The following is a 25,876-nucleotide window of genomic DNA, read 5'->3' on the forward strand; positions in this document are numbered from 1 at the left end:
CCAACTTGATTTTATCTCTACTATCTCTGTCACATTTGAGTAACAATCCCAGAAAAAATGAACACCATTCTACTTGAAACAGTGGAGATATGACATTTTTAATGTTCTGTGCGGAAATCTCTCCAGTATTGTAAAAATACAAATTTCTCTCTCCACAGATGTTGCCTGACCTGCTATTTTTTTTGCAGCAATGTGTTTTTGTTTCAAATTTACAGTATGTTTTTTTTATTTCCAGTCAATGATAAACATATGATTGGTTGGTCACACACCAGCTGATGGCCAGGGGATGTATGGAGAGCTCTGGAATGCCACAAGCTCAGCCTATCAATCACCATGAAACATGCCAAGCTACAGGCTTTCACCATCATGTCTACAAACAAAACATGTCCACTCACTGAGATGCTCAAATTGAGAATGAGATTGTAAGAGGGCTGTAACTTAATCACTATGTACAACTTCTTCAACTTTGTGCCATTGTAGGTGCTGAGTCTGGGGTTGGAACATCACTCCAGATACTACTGCCCATGTCTTTCTCAGTGGTACGGACAGTTGGTTTGGGAGGTGCAGTCAGAGTAGCTCAGATGTGTAACAGCAGTAAATTTGAATGATAGTATGCACAGTAACCACCACGTACCTGTGGAGTTCTCCAGATCCCAGAATTGAATGCTTTTTCTGTATATTTTATCTTACGAAATTTGAAACCTTCTCCAGAAGATTTCTCAGGCGACGTACCAGGTGAAGCAGTTGGATTATTTGGAACTGTGGAAGTACTGGTTTTATTCACGTTTTTTTCTGATGCAGAGCCACTCTCTTTGAGTCCGGAGCATACAGATTTTGCATCTACATTCTCCACTTGAGAATTTTCTGCCGAGCTAGATGAATGGATAGTTTCTTTTGCAGAATTGGGGGACTGGAGAACAGTGGGTATAGGTCTCCCTTTCCTCCGACCAGAAGACAGTAGCTGTTGTGGCAGTTCAGATATTTTTATGGTGCCATTTGTAAAAGTATACGGCTCCAAGTAAACTGCAAGCACTTTGGTACATTCCACACTCAACATTTTTGCTTTAATTACTCCTATAGGACTGATTAGTGGCTGCTTGGTAACTGCAGATGAAGTTGCATCCACTTCATTGATGGAGCTTTTGTTCATAGTTTTACTTTGTAAATCACAATTAGTTCCACCATCCCATCCTTCTGAATCAAAAAATTCCTTCTCTTTACATTTCAGTCCATCACAATCAAGGATTACTGGGTTTGCTACATGGTTATATTCATAGTCATCTGGAGGCTCTTCCTCGACAATAATTTTAAAAGGCCCACCATAGTTTTCAGATGATGCAACACTGGATGGATTTGTTGAATAAATATTCGGGAGGCATTTCAAGATGCTGCAGATAAATAAAAAGAAAGGGCTGAAGCAAAATACACACTGAAAATGAAATATGGTCAAAAATTCTTTACAAGTAAAACTTCTAATCCAATCAATGAAGCATTGCATAACACTTTCAAATTAACAGAACATTACTTTATTTAAAAAAGACAGAACAGTTGGTGAGGCAAGGATTGATTAGGGAAATCTGCATGGCTTTATGCCTAGGAAATAGTACCTCATGAATTTGAATTGAGATTTTTGAAGAGGAGACCAAGAGGATAGATGAAGAGGTGGTCTACATGGACTTCAACAAGGCGTTTGACAAGGATCCACACGATAGGCTGGTCCACGTTCAGACACTTGGGATTTAGGGTGAGTTAGCTAAAAATTGGCTTGGTGCAAGGAAAGAGGGTGGCGGGAGATTTTGGATTGCTAGATTGAAATCCTGTGACCAATGGTGTGCTGCATGGATCGGTGCTGGGTCCCCCGTTATTTGTCATATATATTGATTGAATATGTAGTGATTGGTTATTCTGTATATGGCACCAAATTTAGTGATGTGGTAGACAGTGAAGAAACATAGAAACAGAAAAATAGGTGGACGAGTTGGCCATTCAGTCCTTCGTTCCATTCAATATGATCATGGCTGATCATCTAAAATCAGTACTTGTTTCTGCTTTCCCCCCCATGTCCCTTGATTCCTTTAGCCCTGAGAGCTAAACCTAACTATTTCTTGAAACCATCCAGTGAATTGACCCCGCTGCCTTCTGTGTCAGAGAATTTCACAGATTCACAACTCTCTGTGTTTTCTAAAACTAAACAGACTTTAGATCAATTAGGAAATTGAACCAAGGAATGTTAGATGGGATTTCAGACAAGTGTGAAGTGTTGCTTTTGGGGGGTTGAACAGTGAATGACAGGGCATAGAGCATGTATAGCACATGCATTGTAGCACAGAGACCTGGGGGCACAAGTGCATAGCCCCCTAAAAGTGGCAACTGGATAGACAAGGTGGTGAACACCTTGACATGCTTGCCTTCATTGGATGGAGCACTGAGTACAAAGTTGCACTCCATTAGACAGCTGGAATAGTTCATGTCATAGGAGAGGAATTAGGACATTCCGCCCATGAAGTCTATTGCACCATCCAATCATGGCTGATCTACCTTTGCCTCTCAGCCCCATTCTCCTCATAACCTTTAACACTGTTACTAATCAAGGATCTGTCAATCTTCGCCGTAAAAATATCCATTGACTTGGCCTTCACAGCCTTCTGTGGCAATGGATTCCAGATTCACCTAACTAAAGAAATCCCTTCTCATCTATTTTTAAGAGGTACGTCCTTTAATTCTAAGGCTATGGCCTCTGGTCCTAGACTCTCTCACCAGTGGAAACATCCTCTCCACTTCAACTCTACCCAGGCCTTTCACTATTTGGTAGGTTTCAATGAGGACCACCCTCGTCCTTCTACACTCCAGCGAGACCAGGCCCAGTGCCTTCATACACTCATCAAGTTAACCCAATCATTACATAGAAACATAGAAATTAGGTGCAGGAGTAGGCATTCGGCCCTTCGAGCCTGCACCGCCATTCAATATGATCATGGCTGATCATCCAACTCAGTATCCCGTACCTGCCTTCTCTCCAAAACCTCTGATCCCCTTAGCCACAAGGGCCACATCTAACTCCCTCTTAAATATAGCCAATGAACTGGCCTCGACTACCCTCTGCGGCAGAGAGTTCCAGAGATTCACCACTCTCTGTGTGAAAAAGGTTCTTCTCATCTCGGTTTTAAAGGATTTCCCCCTTATCCTTAAGCTGTGACCCCTTGTCCTGGACTTCACCAACATCGGGAGCAATCTTCCTGCATCTAGCCTGTCCAACCCCTTAAGAATTTTGTAAGTTTCTATAAGATCCCCTCTCAATCTCCTAAATTCTAGAGAGTATAAACCAAGTCTATCCAGTCTTTCTTCATAAGACAGTCCTGACATCCCAGGAATCAGTCTGGTGAACCTTCTCTGCACTCCCTCTATGGCAATAATGTCCTTCCTCAGATTTGGAGACCAAAACTGTACGCAATACTCCAGGTGTGGTCTCACCAAGACCCTGTACAACTGCAGTAGAACCTCCCTGCTCCTTTACTCAAATCCTTTCGCTATGAATGCTAACATACCATTCGCTTTCTTCACTGCCTGCTGCACCTGCATGCCTACTTTCAATGACTGGTGTACCATGACACCCAGGTCTCACTGCATCTCCCCTTTTCCTAGTCGGCCACCATTTAGATAATAGTCTGCTTTCCTGTTTTTGCCACCAAAATGGATAACCTCACATTTATCCACATTATACTGCATCTGCCAAATATTTGCCCACTCACCCAGGCCTATCCAAGTCACCTTGCAGTCTCCTAGCATCCTCCTCACAGCTAACACTGCCCCCCAGGTTAGTGTCATCCGCAAACTTGGAGATATTGCCTTCAATTCCCTCATCCAGATCATTAATATATATTGTAAATAGCTGGGGTCCCAGCACTGAGCCTTGCGGTACCACACTAGTCACTGCCTGCCATTGTGAAAAGGACCCGTTTACTCCTACTCTTTGCTTCCAGTTTGCCAGCCAGTTCTCTATCCACATCAATACTGAACCCCCAATGCCGTGTACTTTAATTTTGTATACTAATCTCTTATGTGGGACCTTGTCGAAAGCCTTCTGGAAGTCCAGATACACCACATCCACTGGTTCTCCCCTATCCACGCTACTAGTTACATCCTCGAAAAATTCTATAAGATTCGTCAGACATGACTTACCTTTCGTAAATCCATGCTGACTTTGTCCAATGATTTCACCACTTTCCAAATGTGCTGCTATCCCATCTTTAATAACTGACTCTAGCAGTTTCCCCACTACCGATGTTAGACTAACTGGTCTGTAATTCCCCATTTTCTCTCTCCCTCCCTTCTTAAAAAGTGGGGTTACGTTTGCTACCCGCCAATCTTCAGGAACGACTCCAGAATCTAAAGAGTTTTGAAAGATTATTACTAATGCATCCACTATTTCTGGAGCTACTTCCTTAGGTACTCTGGGATGCAGCCTATCTGGCCCTGGGGATTTATCGGCCTTTAATCCATTCAATTTACCCAACACCACTTCCCAGCTAACCTGGATTTCACTCAATTCCTCCAACTCCTTTGACCCGCGGTCCCTTGCTATTTCCGGCAAATTATTTATGTCTTCCTTAGTGAAGACGGAACCAAAGTAGTTATTCAATTGGTCCGCCATATCCTTGTTCCCCATGATCAACTCACCTGTTTCTGACTGCAAGGGACCTACATTTGTTTTAACTAATCTCTTTCTTTTCACATATCTATAAAAACTTTTGCAGTCAGTTTTTATGCTCCCTGCCAGTTTTCTTTCATAATCTATTTTTCCTTTCCTAATTAAGCCCTTTGTCCTCCTCTGCTGGTCTTTGAATTTCTCCCAGTCTCCCAGTATGCTGCTTTTTCTGGCTAATTTGTACGCATCATCCTTCGCTTTGATACTATCCCTGATTTCCTTTGTTATCCATGGATGTACTACCTTCCCTGATTTATTCTTTTGCCAAACTGGGATGAACAATTTTTGTAGTTCATCCATGCAATCTTTAAATGTCTTCCATTGCATATCCACCGTCAACCCTTTTAGAATGAATTGCCAGTCAATCTTGGCCAATTCACGTCTCATACCCTCAAAGTTACCTTTCTTTAAGTTCAGAACCATTGTTTCTGAATTAACAATGTCACTCTCCATCCTAATGAAGAACTCAACCATATTATGGTCACTCTTGCCCAAGGGGGCACGTACAACAAGATTGCTGACTAACCCTTCCTCATTACTCAATACCAAGTCTAAAATAGCCTGCTCTCTCGTTGGTTCCTCTGCATGTTGATTTAGATAACTATCCCGCATACATTCCAAGAAATCCTCTTCCTCAGCACACCTGCCAATTTGATTCACCCAATCTATATGTAGATTGAAGTCACCCATTATAACTGTTTTGTCTTTGTCGCACGCATTTCTAATTTCCTGTTTGATACCATCTCCAACTTCACTACTACTGTTAGGTGGCCTGTACACAACACCCACCAGCGTTTTCTGCCCCTTAGTGTTTCGCAGCTCTACCCATACCGATTCCACATCCTCCAAACTAATGTCCTTCCTTTCCATTGCATTACTCTCCTCTCTAATCAGTAACGCTTCCCCACCTCCTTTTCCTTTCTCTCTATCCCTCCTGAATATTGAATATCCCTGGATGTTCAGCTCCCAGCCTTGGTCACCCTGGAGCCATGTCTCCGTGATCCCAACTATATCATAGTCATTAATAGCTATATGCACATTCAACTCATCCACCTTATTACGAATGCTCCTTGCATTGAGACACAAAGCCTTCAGGCTTGTTTTTGCAACACTCTTACCCTTTATACAATTATGTTGAAAAGTGGCCCTTTTTGATTTTTGCCCGGGTTTTGTCTGCCTGCCACTTTTACTTTTCACCTTGCTACCTATTGCTTCTACCCTCATTTTACACCCCTCGGTCTCTACGCTCACACATTTAAGAAACCCTTTCCCTTTAACTCCATCCTCCACTATCCCATTCGACACCCCACCCCCTTTATTCAGTTTAAAGCCACCTGTGTAGCAGTGGCAAACCTGCCTGCCAGAATGCTGGTCCCACACCTGTTAAGATGCAATCCGTCCCTTTTGTACAGTTCCCCCTTACCCCAAAACAGATCCCAGTGATCTAAGAATCTAAATCCCTGCCCCGTGCACCAGTTCCTCAGCCACACGTTCAGGTCCCGTATCTCCCTGTTCCTGCTCTTGCCAGCACGGGGAACTGGAAGCAAACCGGAGATAACAACCCTGGAGGTCCTGCTTTTCAACATTTTTCCGAGCTCTCTAAAGTCACGCTGCAGAATATTCATCCCCTTTTTTCCGACATCGTTTGTGCCGACATGCATTACCACTACCGGATGTTCACCTTCGCCCTTGAGGATTTTCTGCACTCTGTCCGTGACATCCTGGATCCTGGCACCGGGAAGGCAGCACACCATCCTTGCTGGAATAATTCTCTTTAACCTTCTCTGGACCCTCTCCAATGCCATTACATCCTTTCTCAGTCCCAAAACTGCTCACAATACTCCAAATATGTTCAACCAATGTCTTATATTCCTTCAGCATTAGATCACTATTTTTATATTCTAATTCACTTGAAAAAAATTGTGGCATTGCATTTGCCTTGCTTACTACCGATTCAATGTGCAAATTAACTGCTGAGAAACCAGCACCAGCACTCCCAAGTCTCTTTGCACCTCCAATTTCTGAATTATCTCCCCATTAAGAAAATAGTCTACGTCTTTATTCCACCTACCAAAATGCATGATACTACTCTTTGCTACACTATATTCCATCTGCCACTTCTTTGCACACTCTCCCAACCTGTTGCAAAGACTTTTTTGCTGAATGGAAGAAGGCAATGGAGTGCCAAACTGAATTCAAAACTTCATCAGGTGAAAAATGTAGACAATAGATCTGATGGTTATTTTTGGTTGACAGCAAGGAAGACAGCTCTAAGATGCAGCAAGATATTAATTGACTACTCGGTTGAGTAGAAAAACTTTAAATGACGTTCAATCTCAAGGTGTGAGAGAGATGCAATAAAAGTATTGGATACTGAAAGCTGTGGGGCAACAGAGTACCATATGAGTGTATTGACAACAGATAATTAAAAAGGTAGTGAAACAGGCTAGGTTGAGGCGTGGAATACAAGAGAAAGGAGATTATGCCAGAATTTTATTTGACCACTTAAATACTGCAACACTTCTGGTCCTAGAGTCTTCAGAGTAATACAACATGGGTCCTTTGGTCCAACTTGCACTTGTTTACTTTGTACTTTATAGTGTAGTGTGTGATCTGTGGCACTAATGTTACCCAATAAGTCAGAGACATACAGCACGGAAACAGGTCCTTCGGTCCAACTCGTCCATCCCAACCTAGATGCCTCGTCTTAGCTAGTCCTATTTGCCCGAGTTTGGCACTTATCCCTCTAAACCTTTTCTATTCATGTACCAGTCCAAGTGTCTTTTAAATGTTGTTATAGTACCTGCCTCAACTACCTCCTTTGGCAGCTTGTTCCATATATCCACCACCCTCAGAGCAAAAAAGTTGGCCCTTAGGTTCATATTAAATCTTGCCCCTCTCACCTTAAACATATGTGCTTGTGTTTTTCCTATCTACTACTCTTATGCTTTCATACATCTCTATAAGATTACCCCTCAACATCCTACCCATCCAAGGAATAAAGTTCTTGCCTGCCCAACCTCTCTAGCTCAGCCCTTCAATTCCTGACAACATCCTTGTAGATCTTATCTACACTCTTTCCAGTTTAATGGAATTCCTCCTATTGCAGTGACATCATAGAAAAATTAGATTACACTGAATAACGTTCAAAGGAAATTGATGAGGTTAGCTATGAAAAAGATTGGATAGGGTGAGTTTATTCTCTTTGGAACAGAAGCTGCTGTAGAGACTTAAAAATACTGGAATATGTATTAAAGAGTAGGACTACACATCTATTCCTGGAAGGTGAGATTGGCCAGGATAACACTTACAAACTACTTGTATACATGAATCAAATGGTCTATGTTGCCAATTTTTGAGATTTTATGTTAAATCTCGTAGTTCTGCACATGTCTCACTCCTCACAGCTTGCATCTATTCAGTTGCCTGCAAAGATACATAGGAAAAGGTTTCAGTACTTCACCTATCATCTGAGACAATTGAGATTCTCTGGAGATGGAGGGGGCAGTCTGTATGGGCACATTAGAATAATTATTTCATACAAGCTGAACGCCTACATAATAATTTTTTACCAAAAGAAATCAAGTTTGAGTACTCTAAATAAACCTAATCAATTAAAATGAAGTATGTTTCACATCTGTTCCAAGACAACAGCTTTCAACAAGCCACTTGAGGGAGATATTAAACCTGTGACACAAACCATTAATTATTTTAATTACTTGGAGATCTAGTGAGCGAAACACTTCCCACACATCAAATCCTCAACACATCGCCCAAAAGTTCTGTTCTGATCACAATCTTAGTAAGACACATCACCGGTTCCAAACAAATTAGTATACTACACCAGGTTTCATCTCATACATTCGTTCAGCTATCTCAATCCTAAACTTCCACCTGCCAACACTGCTACTAAGGTTATAAATGCACTATACAGACAGTCATAGAACTGTTGCAGTTCAGAAAGAGGCACCTGACCTGCTGCAATAGTAGAGCTCAGTTTTCCACCGTCTGCAGATTATTCTCACTTGTGCCTATCCCCTATTTATTTTCAAAAGCTCTGATAGCAACTTCCAGTCTTAACTACCTTTTACTTCAAAAATATTTTCCTCACATCACCCTGCAACTTTTGACAATATTTTGAATCTGTACTTTGTGGTGCTTGTACCATTTACTAATGGGAACAGTGTCTCGATATGAACATTTACATCCATATTTCCATATACAGATTTAACAGATGAAATCTGTAACTACACACATCATGTTAACCAGATTATATTTTTAATTTATAAAAAATTCACAATACTTTGATTTGCTCCTAAGATGAGAGGCATAAGTAGTAAGAAGAGCAATGTTGATTTTCTCAGAGGGTTTCTCCACAGGCTCGATGTCCATTGGCTCTTCAGTGGAGTTTGAGTCAAACTGTGAAAACATTAATGTTAGTAATGCACAATACTGACTCCATGCACTATCAAAAACACTACATTTTAGAAGAACATCCACAGCCCTATACACGCTTTATGGAAATAACGAATAAACTTGAAATCCATGACATCTTGCATTTGTCATTAAAATAGACTGCCTAGAAATTGGATTTTTAACCTTTTCTGACAAGCTGAATCATTTTTGTATGTTGTACTTCCCTGCAAGAACTGGAGAAATTGGTCCAAAAAATACTTGTGGCATTGGCGATTTTCATCTAGAAAGAGTGCAGTTCACAAATCTTCTTCTAATTTACTGCACATTCATTTCAGAAAGAGATTAGTCCTTAAAAGCTGGGACAGCTGTAATAAAGTTAATGACATTAAGTGGATGAGAGGGAATCTAGAGGGGAGAGAAGAATTTTGAGAGAATGACTTGGATATTCTCCAATAAAAACAAATGCCAGGGGGTACAGTGAAAGAGGGGAGGGGGACGTGGGTGCTGGTAACAAGTAGGACCAACATGAGAGAAAGTTGTGCACCACCTCCAATGCAAAAAAGTAACGATAATCGAGGAACGGTTGAGCCCACAACGGTCCAATGAAACTCAACAGAACAACGACGAGGGTGGGAAAGGGACAGAGAGAGAAGGGATGCAAGGGTTACTTGGTTAGGGAGATCAACCTTTATAATAACAATAATAATAATATTAATAATAATCTTTATTGTCATTGTACAAGACAACGAAATTTTGTTGGAGCAGTCCTCCAGCTGCACAGGAATATGAGTATAAAATACGTTTAAAAAAGAACTATTAAAAAAATTAGACTATAAACATATAGGAGTATGGGCGGGAGTGTGAGAGAGAGGGGGGGAATCAGTGTGGGAGGGGGATAGAGTTCAGTAGTGTCACAGCTCTATGGTAGAAGATGTTTTTTAGTCTTGTCGTGTGGGCGCTCAGTGTCCTGTATCGTCTTCCTGAGGGCAGGAGGGTAAAGAGGCAGTGTCCAGGGTGTGTGCTGTCTCTAATGATGCCCTTGACCCTCCGGATGCAGTGGGTCCGGTAGATGTCCTCCAGACTGGGGAGCTGGGTGCCAGTGATCCTCTCAGCAGTCTTAATGACGCGTTGGAGAGCTTTCCTGTTCTGCTGGGTTGTCAGCTGCCCAAGCGAAATATGAGGTGCTGTTCCTCCAATATGCATTTGGCCTCACTGTGACAATGGAGGAAGTCCAGGACAGAAAGGTCAGTATAGGAACGGGAAGGGGAGGTAAAGTGTCCAGCAACTGGGAGACCACGTAGGGCGGGGCAACTGAACGGAGGTGTTTAGTGAAACGATCGCCTAGTCTACGTTAGCTCTCACCGATGTATTAGAGGCCACACATGGAACAACGGATACAGTAGATGAGGTTGGAGGAGGTGCAAGTAAACCTCTGCCTAACCTGAAAGGACTGTCGGGGTCCCTGGACAGAGTCGAGGGAGGAGGTATAGGCACAGGGAAGATTGCTGAACACGTTATCTCTCGTTTCCCTTTCCGCTGACACTCAGTCAGAAGTAGGGTCTTGACCTGAAACATCACCTATTTCCTTTCTCCAGAGATGCTGCCTGACCCACTGAGTTGTTCCAGCATTCTGTGTCTATCTTAAATATGCTGGAGTTTAGAATCAGGTGGAAGCCTTATTAAAAAGATTGCTTCCAATCAGAAGAACCTGGAATAAGCAGGATTCAAAACACAAAGCTGCAGGCAGAGTACAAATGGTTATTTCTATTAGCATATACACTTTTGCATTAATCACACATATTAATTGGGATTAGTTGATAAGATGAGTTATATACCACTTAAGTAAAACGTTTTGCCACGCTGACAGTTCTAGGATAAAGAGGTAACCAAGTATTTCTAAATCAAATGGATCTACACTTTGCCATGAAAAAGAAATAAAATTAACGAGGAAGCAGCTCATAAGGTAATCCCTATATTATTTGGTACAATGACAATTCTACAAAAAAAAACACAACCTATCCTACATTGAGTCAAACAACAAGCTGAATCATTACAATCCTGACAAGTGAAACTACTCACCATTCTCACAACGTCAATTTTCTCTGCATCACCTTGACTGTCAGCATCCACCAGATGACTCTGAGAGTCAGTATCTTTATCAGTGTCCAGAAAGTTTTCATTTTGCAGTAATTTTTGATGAAAGTTTAGTTCCTCATTGTCTGGATTTTTTTGCATATCTTCTCCCCTTTTAAGTGGAACATTAAATGTACTTGCTTCAAAGCAACATGTTTTATCTTCCATCTCCACTTCCATCTGTTCATCTTGCAACCGATTTTTCTCCTCCATACTGGGCATTTCCTCTGGTTCCTTATCAACCACTTCATGGTTAGATCTGGAAGAATCTTTATCAACAGCACTTCCTTTTGCAGTTCTTGTGGAATTATCCAGTACAAAATTTTCATTTTCATCTTCTACAATCTGTTTTTCACTAGTGTGTGAATGGTCAACTAATTCTGCTGGAGTAAGGTGTTCTAATGCATTTTGATGGTCCATAGAATCATCTTCCAACTCATCGTCCACCTCACGGACTAAAGGCGTGGAAGGAAATGCAACAGTCGCCTGTTTAACTTCTGGCAATGGATCAGCATTTACATGGTCCTCATCTGGTACACTCTGAGACACCGTTGTCTCAATAAGCTCAGAATCGGCAACATGAATCTCCTCTCGCCCAGGCTCAATCAACTTCTCTTCTGATTTGCTATTCTGGTTGGCAGTCTTCTCAGAGCCTGCATTGATAGTTTGACCAACTCCATTAACAGCTTCAAACTTAGCCTGTGAAGTAGTTTGAACAGGTACCTCTGAGACTACTGCAGAAATTTGTTGAGGAGTAGAGGTTTGCAAAGCAACACAGGCTGGTTTTACATCGGGGGTTGAACGTCGCCTTCCTCTTTTTGGTATTGTCACTTTCGGACATGGAGTGACATTCTTGGGAGATGAAGCCACCGAACAAGATTTTATTGGGGTAGGCAGATGATTTTCACTCCCTGAGCCTAAGAATATGAAAATAAAAAAAGAGGAAATGTTAGATAAAACAAACTGAGATCATAAAAAACAGAAATAAGTTAGAAGTTTGTGCAGTCCAGTTCTATATTATGGTAGGTGCAATTATCTTCTTGTGTGGAATTGTCTGGGTTGACTTCCACTTCCGTATATTTATCTTCACCAATATGTGCTGCATATCCAGAAGTTAAATAGTGGAGCAGAAATGATGATTAGGTGAAAGGGATGGCAGTGGAGACCCAAAAGCGAGGAGTGGCTTTTTGGAGCAGGAATTATATTAGTTGATGAGAAGAGTTTACTTTTGGCTTCTTAAGTTAAGACAATTATTTAAATTAAAAGCTATTTTCATATGACATTAAATGTCAGTGTCTCTCAATAAACCTGACTAAGCATCGCTGAACTGATCATCATGAAGAGAAAGATAATCTGGACACCATAAACCAGGAGTGAGGAAATGTTCCTCTGAGAATGAAATAAAACGTAGCAAAGTTAAAGCTAATTTGCAGGTTGAGTCAGTGGTAAGGAACCCAAAATCAATGCTAGTATTCATTTTGAAGGGACTAAAATATGAAAGCAAGGAGGTAATGCTGAGGCTTTATCAGGCTCTGGTGAGGCCACATTTGGAATAAGTTTAAGGTCCCATATCTGAGGAAGTGCTGAATTTGGAGGTCCAGTGGCCATTATATAGAATTATCCTGGGGATGATTGGGTTAACATATGGGGAGAGTTTGAAGGCTCTGTGCCGATACTCATTGGAGTTTAGAAGGATGAGGAGCAATTTCATTACAACCTACCGGATAATGAAAGGCCCAGATAGAGTGAACATGGACAGTATGTTTCCAGTAATGGGAAAGTGCAGGGCAAGAGGGAACAGCCAAAGAATAATGGGACGCACCTTTAAAATGGAAATGAGGAAAAATGTCTTCAGCTAAAGTGTGGTGAATCTGTGGAATTCATTGCCACTGATGGTTGTGGAGGACATGACACTAGGTATTTTTAAGGTGGAGATTGATAGGTTCTTGATTAGGAAGGATGTCAAAGGATATGGGAGAAGGCATGAGAATGGGGTTGAGAGGGAAAAATGATTGAATGGCAGAGTAGACTTGATGGGCTGAATGACCTAATTCTGCTCCTATGTCTTATGGTATTATGGAAGTCATTTGTTTGTCAGTGTTTAGTGGGAGGTTAATTTTTCCCTTACACCATTCAGCATTCGGTGGGAGAAATCCCATTGTCCTCATTCTGTTTAATTTCCTCTAATACATTCCCTCTCATGTGCTCACTAATTCCTCCCCAATTCTCCTACTACCCATCCACACTAAGGGCAATTTCCAGTTATCAATTAACCAAACAGCCATTCCATTGTCCTTAGGATACAGGAGGAAACTGAGTATTCAGACAAAATCCATGTGGCCACAGGGAGAACATGCAAACTCCACACAGGCAGCTCTGGAAGACACGATCGAACTCAGGCAGCGGGAGCTGTGCGGTACAGCAATACCTACTGTGCTATTATCCAGCTTTCTTCTCTCCCCTTTTCTTAGAATTACAATCCACCACAATCTGTAAATCTCAAATTTCTATTTACTTTAACTTTCGTATGACATTTAGACTGAACACAAGATGACGGACCAGATGGTAAGATTGTAAAGGGCCTGTCCCACTTGGCCGTCATTTGCGCGCCATTTATTCGACCTGGTAGCGTGTGAGTGGCGTGTGGGTAGCGCGGGACAGGCGTATGGAGTCGCATGGAGGAATGCGCAGTGGGACAGCCCCTTTAAGATGCCTTTAAAAAAGGTGCTGTGTCTAAATGTGCAAAGTATTTGCTACAAAGTGGACAAATTGACAGTGCAGAATAGGGATAAATGGATACAATAATGTTTGCATTGCAGCTTCAGGGTAATCATGGATAGCAGTTAAATATTCAATAATATTCAATAAATAGGACAGACAGTCAAACTGAAAAGGAGACGGAACAGTATTGCTAGAAAATAATTAAGTCACTGCAACAGTGAGAAAAAATATTAGAGTTAGTGCCTGGGTAGAATTCCTTAAGTGTGGACAAGAAGGCATGTAGGCCCAGTATGTTGCGCAGCCACGTACGGAACATGCAAACACAATTAGAGCACTGTACAATGTAAAAAATTAAATTAATAATCTTGTCCTGACAGGTCCATTATAGAACGACCATAAAAAGTATCAATCTTTAATAAAATGGAATTTGAAGATGGACTAACAATGATAACATTTAATGAACAATTGCAGGAGCTAATATATCCCTGGCTGGCATAAAAGTAGTCATGAGGGATAATTAATGCTCTCCGCACAACAATTAGGAACTCAGAAGGCTATGCTGCTTTTGCATGCATAGTATCAAGGCTGGAAAATAACCTTTGAGCGCAAGGTGAAGGATTCAATTAGCATGCCCCAAATAAGGAACCAAAAGAGGCAAGATGAATAATAGAGTACTAATGAGTGAGTTTGATAATCCAGAGACTACATTATTAAACAGATGAAAAATAATTCCTGGATTACTACCCAAGACATAGCATCAAATAATAGAGTGGAAGACAGCCACTTCAACTCTTAGACCACTGGATGCAGTAATAGCTATCAAATGGGGTGGTACTGAGAACTAAGCCAGAACAAGCCTGTTTTTTTTTTTTAAACTCTCATGTGGGATCGGTTGGCAAATTATAAATCAATGCAAATTCCTTAATTGCATGTACATTCAAGTGGTAAAAAGGGTAAATCGGTGTAACTGAATGGCTTGCACTGCCATTTCAGAGGTCACTTAAAAGTCGACCACATTACTGTAGTTCTGGAGCAAACAAATAAAGCAAATGACTGGAGTAAAAATATGCAGGCCAGGTCAAATAAGGATAGCAGAAGTCTTCCCCCAAAGTCATAAGTTTCAAGGTTATTATTATAGATCGTAGTTTTTTTTTTTCAAATTCCTGATTTAATTGATTAAATATTAACTCAAGTGTCTAGATCTTTGACTTTTAAGGACCCTAATATCAGTAGCTGTGTGCAACAACTACCATATTACATTTCCAATGTGACCAAACAGGGTAAAGTCTCAATTTCTTGGTTGTAAAAAACAACGATCCTCAATAAAAAAATTGATATTCATTTGAGATTACTTTTCAGCAAGAAAATCGAGAAACGGGACAGTGAGAAAAGGGAGGAGGTTTCTTTACTCAGAGGACCATGAATCTTCAGAGTTCTCTCACTGATGGAACTGTGAATATTCAGTAAGACTATATACAGGCCCATACGAAGCTTTTCAAAAAGGGGGGTGGCATAACAGGATTACAAAAAACTTAATGTCAAATAGTGTGCGCGCAGCGCACAGCACGAGCGCGAAGCGTGAAGTCCCTCAATGCTAGGGTCCAGGGCCCGCTTAAGGGCCCTGGAAGCTCAGGGGTTTTAGATGCTCTCTGATGCATTCTGAGCCTTATTTTGGAGCATTTTTGCACCAAATTTATGACCAATATTTCAGAAATTAACATGAACCTGAGAGGTAGTTTTTTCAAGGGTGTTGGGTGTATGTAACGAGCTGCCTGAGGAGGTAGTTAAGGCTGGGACTATCCTAATGTTTAAGAGACATTTGGACACGTACATGGATAGGACAGATTTAGATCGATATGGGCCAAAGGTGTGTGAGTGGGACTAGTTTAGATGGGACATGTCGGTCGGTGTGGGCAAGGGGCTGAAGGGCCTGTTTCCACACTGCGTCATTCTATGACTAAAAAGTGAAGAAGAAAAATGCATGTAGATAAGTAGAGCAGATTTGAAAGAGGAGTGAAATGTAAAGGCAGAGAGAGGTTTATGGGTGGAGAGGAACATAGGAAAGTAGGGGGGAGAGTGGGCTTGGGCAGATGGGTGAAGGGAAAATAGTCACAAAGTGCTGGAGTAACTCAGTGGGTCAGGCAGCATCTGCGGAGAATATGAATAGGCGACGTTTCACAGAGTGCTGGAGTAACTCAGCGAGTCAGGCAGCATCTGTGGAGAACATGGATAGGTGACATGTCACAAAGTGCTGGAGTAACTCAGTGGGTCAGGCAGCATCTCTGGAGAAAAAGTATAGATTATATTTGGGGTCAAGACCGTTCTTCAGTAATATTCATGATGTGACGTGCATAGACATTCCTGAATGCTACCCAAACCATCGTGAGCTACTTTGTTACGGTGCTTGCCCTCTCCTATAACATCTCTGCTGCCTTGGGTGATGCAGGACAGGACACAAGGTTTGGGACACGGCGTGAAGCTGTTGCCGTCTGTCCCAGCCTGGTAAAAACCTGGATGGAGTGGATTTCGAGAGGATGTTTCCACTAGTGGGAGAGTCTAGGACCAGTGGCCACAGCCTCAGAATTAAAAGACATTCCTTTAGGAAGGAGATGAGCCGGAATTTCTTAAGTCAGAGGGTGGTGAACTGTGGAATTCATTGCCACAGACAGCTGTGGAGGTCAAGTCAATGGACATTTTTCAGGAGGAGATTGATAGATTCTTGATTGATATGGGTGTCAGAGGCAATGGGGGGAAGGCAGGAGAATGGGTTTGAGAGGGAAATATAGTCATACAGTGTGGAAACAGGCCCTTCGTCCCAGCATGTCCCATCTGCACTAGTCCCACCTGCCCACGTTTGATACCTGTCCTATCCATGTACCTGTCTAACTGTTTCTTAAATGTTGCGATAGTCCCTGCCTCAACTACCTCCTCTGGCAGCTTGTTCCATACACCTACCACCCTTTGTGTGAAAAACATACCCCACAGATTCCTATTAAATCTTTTGCCCTTCACCTTAAACGTATGTCCTCTGCTCCTCGATTCACTTACTCTGGGCAAAAGACTCAACCATATCTATTCAAATCATGAATTTATACACCTCTATTAGTTCATCCCTCATCCTCCTGTGCTCCATGAAATAGAGTCCCAGCCTACTCAACCTCTCCCTATAGTTCTGGCTCTCTAGTCCTGGCACCATCCTCATAAATCTTCACTGTATCCTTTCCAGTTTGATGACATATTTCCTATAACATGGTGCCAAGAACTGAACACAATACACTGAATGCGGCCTCACCAACTTTTTATGCAACTGCAACATGACCTCCCAACTTCTATACTCAGCCTGACCCGCTGAGTTACTCCAGCTCTCTGTGAAACGTCACAGAACAGGGCAAGATTAGCAAGTTTGCTGATGATACAGAAGTGAGTGGTTTTGCAGATAGTGAAGATGGCTGTGAAAGATTGCAGCAGGATCTGGATCAATTCGCCAGGTGGGGTACAGGGACAATAGTGGATACTTTGAAGCAGGCAGGGTCTGGTTAAAAATGAGTAATTGTGTGTGAAGTGGTGATTGGAGTGGGGTGGGTGTAGAAGGGCCCAGTCTTTGCAGACTGAGGTCAGGCTGTGAGTGGGTGTGAAGTGTTGGTTGGGGTGGGAAAGTGTCCACTCTTTTCATACTGGAGTCTTGCCTTAAGTAGGTGTGAAGTGGTGAATGGGAAGGGTCATTCTTTGCAGACTGGGATCTGGCTGTGATTGTTGGGGAAGGGGTACCAGGGTTACGTTTCTGATTTTCAAACCTGCAGTAAAACTCATTCAGGTCGTTCGTCAGCTGACGATTGTCCAAAGAGCGGGGGGCTTTCCTCTTACAGCTGGTGATTTCTTGCATGCCATTTCAAACTGAAGAAGATTCATTAGCTGAGAACTTGCTCCTCAACTTCTCAGAGTACCTTTCCTTGGCTGCTCTGATTCCTCTTCTCAGCTCTTTATCGATTAGGCTATCTTTTAACTCTTTAACGATTAGGCTATTGGCTTGACACATATTTGCCCCAACCCACCCTCCCCGATCTCGAAATTGAAATCTGTATATAATGATCCCATTAACATGTGTATTTATGTCACAAACTATGGAATTCATATTTTTCAGTATTGATATCAAGGAAAAGAAAGCAGTTCCAATTGTTTGATATTATTTGATATTGTCTAATATTATTCATATGGAGGAGAAAATATAATAGCTCTAATACCTACCTTAATTTTCCATCTCACTAAAGGTAATCCCCCTTTCCCCTCTCCCCTCCCCATCTCTCTCCCCCCTCCCCCCCTCTCTCTCTCTCCCCTCCCCCTCTCGCTCTCCCCCTCCCACACCCCTTCTCTTTCTGGCAGGGGGTGAAGACGAAAGTGGCGCGGGCCATGCGGGCGGGCGGGATGAAGGGGGCGTGGGCCCCGCGGGGGTCAATGGGGTGGGGTGGCGTGGTCCTAGCGGGGGGGTGGCGTGGGCCCAGCGGGGGCCAGCTACGGTGGCGTGGGCCCAGAGGGGGTGGTGTGGGCCCAGCAGGGGTGGCGTGGGCCAGGCAGGGGTGGTGTGGGCCCCACGGGGGTGGTCTGGACCCAGTGGGGGTGGCGTGGGCCCAGCGGGGGTCAGTGAGGGTGGCGTGGTCCCAGCGGAGGTCAGCAGGGGTGGCGAGGGCCCAGCAGGGGTCAGCGGGGGTGGCCTGAGCCCAGCGGGGGTGGCGTGGGCCCAGCGGGGGTGGCACGAGCCCTGTGGGGGTGGCGGGAGTGGCATGGGCCCAGCGGGAGTGGCAAGAGCCCAGCGGGGGTGGCATGAGCCCAGCGGGGGTGGCGTGGGCCCAGCGGGGGTCAGCGGGGGTGGTGTGGGGGGAAGATGGCTTGGGCCCGGCGGCGGAGGGAGGCAAGGGGAGCGGGCTCCGCCGCAGCGGCGTCTGGTGTTGGGGTTACATCCGTTGGGTTCAGATTCAGCCACTCTTGCCCGGCGACGGGAGAACAGAGAACTGGCCATTTCCAAAGTGGAAAAGTTGATTTGTTATTTCTGATTTTTTGTTTTTTTTTCCCCCGATTTTTTTTTTTTGTGATTTTTTCTTAGGGGTGGGGGAAAGGGGGGTGCAGTCACACCCAATGCCCCCCCCCCCCCACCCTTCGGACGGCTATTATATATCAATATTCAGCAATTGAAAATAATCCCACTTTGGACTCTGGGAAAATCAGGGAAAGAAATCTGATAGCAAAGTGAAGGTCAGGGTGAAGATTGTCTCTGACCATAATGAATTGTAGAGCAATTTTGAGGGGTTCATGACCAGCACTCATTTCTATATCTTACATTTTTGATAAAATTCCCAAGCGACAGACATGAAAATTATGATACTTTCATGCATTTAATCAAAACATGACTGCTCTAGAAACCTTCAAGACAAGCCACATTTCTCAATGTAAAAGAATGATCAAAATTAGCAACATTAATCAGAATATTAAAGCAAATATTAATTTGCAGAAGTTAAATGCTTAAATAACTGCAAAGTCGGATAATTACATTCTTCTAAAATTTAGTTTAATCCAAGTACACACAGTGTAATATTAAAATAACGGCAGTTCACATTTTTCTCATTCCATGAAGATTTTATTCAGCCAAAAACAGTTGATGAACAATGAGGCATAAGATGAACAAAACTAATAAAATCTTCTGAAAGTCTGCTCTGAGATTCAAAAGCAGGACTCACCTGGATTCCGTACAGCAAGAGTGACCTCTTGGTGGAGATTTGATCCAGGATTTGGCAGAGGCACAAGTTGGATAATCTGGCCATCTGGGTATTGGACAGGGCTGTGGAGTCGATACCCAAAACTCCCGACTCCGACTCCTTGATTTCTTGTGTTTCCGACTATGACTCCGACCCCTAGGTATAATAATTCTAAATCTGCTATGTGAAATTACACAAGATGGCATTTCATAAGAACTGCATGATTCATCAAGCTACCTTTTAAATCCATGTCCTTAAAGTTTTGAGTCTAATGGTTGTAGCTCTGCTATTGTGGCTTTTTTTTATTGTTTATTCTTAAAAAACAGAACAAAAACATTCTGCTTAAAGAAAAAAAAATACACATAGGACTATGACAAAATTTAAATTCCATTGAATTAACTAAAAATTATAAAACGTTACTCCTAAATTTATTAAACTAATGCCACAGGTATGAGCTAAATGGCTAAATTATGACAAAAACTCTCAAGTGCCATAGAAATTAAAACTAAATGCATGGGTAGTTAAGTTTGCTACAAAAGTGTCAATCCTGGCCAAAATAGAGCCAAAATAAAGCAGAGGATTCATGTATTTACAAGGCCAGTTAGCCCTTTCTGTATAAGAAGCCACAGGCTGCTAGCTAGTGCCGGGAGGTCTAGGTCCCAGATCAATACCTCAGATGAGGAAGGTCCAAGTATCTTTGCAATTGTTAGTATATATGAGAATCTTGCAGAGGAACTCCAAGGTATTGCAAATGCATGAGTTTGATTGGGTTACAGTAAAGGGATTGTAAATAATGTAAATAATGTTGCAAGGCAGTTACCTTGCTGTTTGTTGATTGGCCAGAGAGTTAAACCCTGGCAGAATTGTTTTGTGTTCCAGGATAAATGTTGCATTATTCAGATAACCTGACCTCCTTCCAGAAGCTTTGGTAAGAAACATTGTATAAGACTCTCTGTAATTGGGTTGGGGAACTGTCAATAATGTATTGATGTAATTGATATGTATGAATGATTGTAAGGAGAACCACCTCTATGTAGTTCGGCCCCTCAAGGTTCGTTGACCTACAAAAGGTAGCCCCCATTTAGATCGGTGTCGATCTTCTAGAAGGGCGCTTGGGACTGCATGACCTTTTGGGCAGTGTCTGCTTGCATGAGGCTGAAGGGCTTGGCCAGGCAGTTAGGTATCGTATAGGGGAATTTGTGTTTATTATAAGAATAAAGATTAGTTGGTCCAGTGCTTGATTCAGTGTTATTACTGAATTAGACTGGTGGGGGGGGAGGGGGGTAAGCTTTAGGAGAGTATTTACAAAAGTACATACCTAAAATGTATTAGTAATGTCATTAGGAGCAGAATTGATTCTGCCAGATCCTCTTTCATTTCATTCATCTGATTTAATTATTTTCAGTGTGGAGAACAGTCTCTCCATGCTCACCTGAGTGGCTGGTATGGCTGTTACTACCAGAGCTGCAAATGTTACTAGTTCTGGATAAACAGGGATGACTTCTTGTACTGTAAGTTTAGATGAGCAACCATATTTCTCTACTTCTTTTAAACCACTAAGAAAATCTTGCTTAAATTCCATTTAACATGATGTTTAACATCAAAAAGCTGCCTTTGCATGTTTAAACGGGAACACTTTGCTCTCGATTGTTCAATTATATTTAAATATTTTGCAAAATCTGACTTTATCATTTGAAGAGGATGAGAAGGACTTGGTACTCCATCTTACCAGTACAGGTAAGGAGCAACAAAAGGAATACAGTGCTGCAAACATATGCATTTCTGGATCATGAAAATTCGACTACTTTTTGCACAGAAAGCTTGATGAGAAGGCCGGACATTGCAGCAGAAAAGATTATCTTGCGTGCCATAAATATAGAGAAATGATGCGGTTGTCATCACAGCACAAGTACGGAAATATCTAGTCTGGATGAAGACAATTTTATACAACTATCTGATGTGTTTACACATGAGACCATGCCTGTTTCTCATCTTAATATACCCAAGAAAGAAGACTTGAAACAATGGCCTTACTTGAAGGATGTCAAGATACCTAAAATAAATTCTGGTATTGACCTACTTAGTACTTTGAAGGCATTGGAACCTGAAGAGTTTGTCAGCAGTCAAGGGGACAAACCATTTGCTGTGAGAACCTTAATCGGATGGGTTGTCTATGGCTCCTTGACAAGGAACAACAAAGGCAGGAATAACAATAACTACCCTGCTGCTGCTGACAATCGAATATCTACTGTAAAATTAGAAGAGCTACTGATCAAAAAATACTATCACGACTTCAATGAAAAAACCAACATGGAATCAGCAGAAATGTCCAGAGAGGAGATAAAGTTCTTGGAAATTATGAGTCACTCAGTACAGATGATAGAAGGACACTATTGTCTAGACTTACCTTTCAAACAAGAAAGTGTTAATCTGCCAAATAATTGTTGCATTGCAGAGCAGCACACCCAGAATTTGTAACGCAAATTTGGTAAGAATACAAAATGTCATGATGAATATACATCTTTCCTAAAGGAAATGATTGCCAATGATTATGCTGAAATGGTGCCAACAGACCAGCTGAATCGAAGTGATGGAGACCTTTGGTATATTCCACACCGTAGGATGAATCACTCAAGGAAAGGGGCCTTAGGGGTGGTCTTTGACTGTGCTACAGTCTTCAAAAGGAACATCACTGAACTGTAACTACTACAGGGTCCAGACCTTACCAATTCACTCATTGGTGTTCTCATTAAATTCAGACAAGAACCAGTTGCTTTGATGGCACTGTTTCATCATGTCAATGTACCAGAAAAGTAAATTGACTATTTGCGATTCCTACGGTGGCCTGATGGTGATGCACCACAGAATCTTGTTGAATACTGGATGAAGGTACGTCTTTGGAGCAGTGTCATCACCAAGTTATGCAAACTTTGCATTAAGGAAGACTGTCAAGGAGAATAAAGCTCACTTTCCAGAAGAGGTGACAAACACAGTAAAGAACATCTATGTGGATGATTGTTTAAAATCGATGTCTTCCGAAGAGGAAGCAATTCAAATGGTAAAACATCTGACTTCCCTCTGCAATAAGAAAGGATTCATTCTATCAGAGTGGATCAGCAACAGCCGTGTTGTGTTGGAAAGCATTCCATTAGATAACAGCGCCAAGGAGACCAGGGGCTGACTCGGGGCTGAGGCGGCGTTCCGGTGGCTGACGTGGCGAGTGGACGACATCATCGGGAGCTCGCAGGTCACAGGTTGGTGACCTGTTTTAACGGAGCTCCCGCGGCAACAGCTGCGTCTGCTGGACTGGAGGGCGGCATCTTCGGCAGCTTCGACCACCCCAGGCCGCGGAGCTTGAACCGGCCCGTTCGCGGAGCTCGGTTGAGCCACGGGACCCGGTGGGGTAACAACATCAGAGGCCTGGATCGCCTCAGCGCAGAGGGAGAATAAGGAGGGAAGAGACAGAGACTTTAATACTTTTGCATCCATCACAGTGAGGAGGTGCCTGGTGAACTCACTGTGGTGGATGTTAATTTGTGTTTATTGTGTGTTTTGTTATTTATTATTATATGTATGACTGCAGGCAACAAAATTTCGTTCAGACCAAAAGTTCTGAATGACAAATAAAGGAATCTAATATAATCTAATCTAATCTAATCTAAAGTTGGATTTGGACAAAGACAATCTGCCAATAGAAAGAGCACTGGGACTGCACTGATGTGTTGAAACAGATGTGTTCAAGTTCAGAATCTCAATTCAAGAGCGATCATGTACAAGAAGGGATATCCTATCCATGATTGATTCTGTTTACGGCCCTTTAGGATTTCTTGCACCATTTACACTGCCAGCCAAGTTTATTTTGCAGGATCTCTGTAGGAAAACTTGGATGGGATGAGAATATAACGCAAACCTTCTCTCAGCGATGGGCAGAGTGGTTAGCGGATCTCAACAAGATCTCCCAATTCAAGGTGGACTGATGCATGAAGCCTACAAACTGGTCAAATCAGATATGCACAGTTGCATCACTACTCGGATGCAAGTGAAAGTGGCTACGGTACTATTTCATATCTAAGACTGGAAAATGATAACAACAAAGTACATGTTGCATTCATAATGGGAAAGGTCAGAGTAGCATCATTGAAGCAAATGACGATTCCTAGAATGGAGCTTAAAGCCGCAGTCTTAGCTGTTAAAATTGACATAATGCTACGGAAAGAACTGCAGCTTCAGCAGGACGAATCTATCTTCTGGATTGATAGAACTACAGTGCTTAAGTACTTCAACAACGAAAACAAACAAACATTTGTAGGAAACAGAATCTCTTATGTAAGGACACAACACAAAGGAAAATCTTGCGGATGAAGCTTCCAGAGGACAAACAGCAGACCGCTTCTTAAGCAATAAGAGATGGATCAAAGGACCAGAGTTTTTTGTAAGCCAGACAGGGAATGGCCAAAGCTTGAATTGGGATTTGAAATCTGCTAATGATCCGGAAATCACAGTGAATGTTATTGTTGAGGATTCATCGGACTCAACAAACGATTTAATTACCCATTTTTCATCATGGAATAAGTTGATGACTGTGGTGGCTTGGTTTCTTAAAGCCAAAACAAGGTTATAGCTGTTTGTTCTAAAAAGAAAGATTACTGATGGTATCTTTGAAAAGGATCCTGATAAACTAAGAGAAAAGGTTGAAAAGAAGATGCAAGTCTTTAAGGCATTGTACCACGTATAGGGTTTATATATTGATGATCTTCTCAGGGCAGAAAAGACTAAGGCATTGTACCACGTATAGGGTTTATATATTGATGATCTTCTCAGAGCAGAAAAGACAAAGATACAAAGAAGAGATATCAACGTTGGAAGCTGGTGTTCATGGTTTCAAAAGAAGCAATCATTTGTACAAGCTTGATCCGGTATTGGAAGAAGGACTTCGGAGTGTAGGCGGTTGCCTGAATAGACTAGCAATGCCTGAAGAGGCTAAGCATCCTATTATTCTCTCGAAGGACTTTCATATTTCAATGTTACTGTTACGACATATCCATGAACAGATCGGACATGGAGGAAGAAAATCACACGCTGTTGCAACTTCATAAGAAATATTGGATTATCAAATCTAACTCTGCTGCAAGAAAGATAATAAAAAATTATACTGTGTGTAGGCGACAGCATGGAAAGGTTGGAGAACAGAAAATGGCATACTTGCCTCTGGAGAGAATTTTACCTGACAAACCTTTATTCACAGATATAGTAGATTACTTTGGTACTATAGAAGTTGAGAGAGGACAAAGTCTTGTGATAAGGTATGGTGTAATCTTAACTTGCATGGCAAGCAGAACAGTACATCTTGAAGCTGCATACACAGACTCCTGTATTCATACATTACGAAGGTTTATCTGTCGATGTGGTCAAGTTTCATCATTAAGATCAGATAATGGTACGAATTTTGTTGAAGCAGAAAGATAATTGAGAGAAGCACTTAAAGGCTTAAATCAGAATAAGATCCAGTGTTTTGCATAAGAAAGGGATAGAATGGAATTGTAATCCTCCTGCAGCATCCCATCACGTTGGTGTTTGGGAACGATTGATCAGCATGGTTTGAAATGTGCTACGCTTTGTTCTCAATCACTGTTCTGGACGATGAAGGATTGCAAACTCTATTTTGTGAAATTGAACCAATCTTAAATGATCGACCCATTACCAAGAGTCCTGATGATCCGAGTGACCTGCAAGCACTTACACCAAATCACATTCTTCTTTTGAAAACCAATCCAATACTACCACCTGGGCTCTTTGTGAAGGAAGATTTGTATATTAGATGCAGATGGAGACAGGTACAATATATGGCAGATCTTTTTTGGAAAGAGGACACAAGAATACTTGCCTCTAATCCAAGAATGACGACGATGGTTGAGAGTAAGAAGACATTTTATTCCAGGTGATATCGTTTTGGTGGTTGATTCCACTGCACCATGAGGTTCTTTGTTAATGGGAAGGATACTGGATATCATGCCAGACGTTAAAGGTTTGGTGCATATGGCATGACCAGACAAAGAAGAACACCTTGGTAAGACCTATAACCAAGATATGTCTGCTTCTAGAAGGCAAAGTTGAAGATAAAAGAATCGCTAAATAAGTCTGAATGTTAATAGAT

At 42.1% G+C, this 25,876-nt stretch overlaps 1 protein-coding gene across 8 annotated transcripts in view; it reads right to left on the reverse strand.

Moving 5' to 3' along the window:
* Positions 1-25,876, reverse strand: part of LOC129700482 (MAX gene-associated protein-like) — a 196,367-nt gene that overhangs the window by 126,961 nt on the left and 43,530 nt on the right. For 7 of the 8 annotated variants that reach the window (XM_055640999.1, XM_055640996.1, XM_055641000.1 and 4 more), the window contains 4 exons: positions 19,705-19,878; positions 11,201-12,171; positions 9,009-9,124; positions 635-1,388 (listed from right to left, as the gene is read on the reverse strand). In XM_055640999.1, the coding sequence (XP_055496974.1) occupies positions 635-1,388; positions 9,009-9,124; positions 11,201-12,171; positions 19,705-19,878 (2,015 nt within the window). The remainder of the gene's footprint in view (positions 1-634; positions 1,389-9,008; positions 9,125-11,200; positions 12,172-19,704; positions 19,879-25,876) is intronic. The other variant, XM_055640998.1, reaches the window with a different exon arrangement.

This window comes from Leucoraja erinacea, chromosome 9 (assembly GCF_028641065.1).
Source record: "Leucoraja erinacea ecotype New England chromosome 9, Leri_hhj_1, whole genome shotgun sequence".
NCBI classification, from domain to species: domain Eukaryota; kingdom Metazoa; phylum Chordata; class Chondrichthyes; order Rajiformes; family Rajidae; genus Leucoraja; species Leucoraja erinaceus.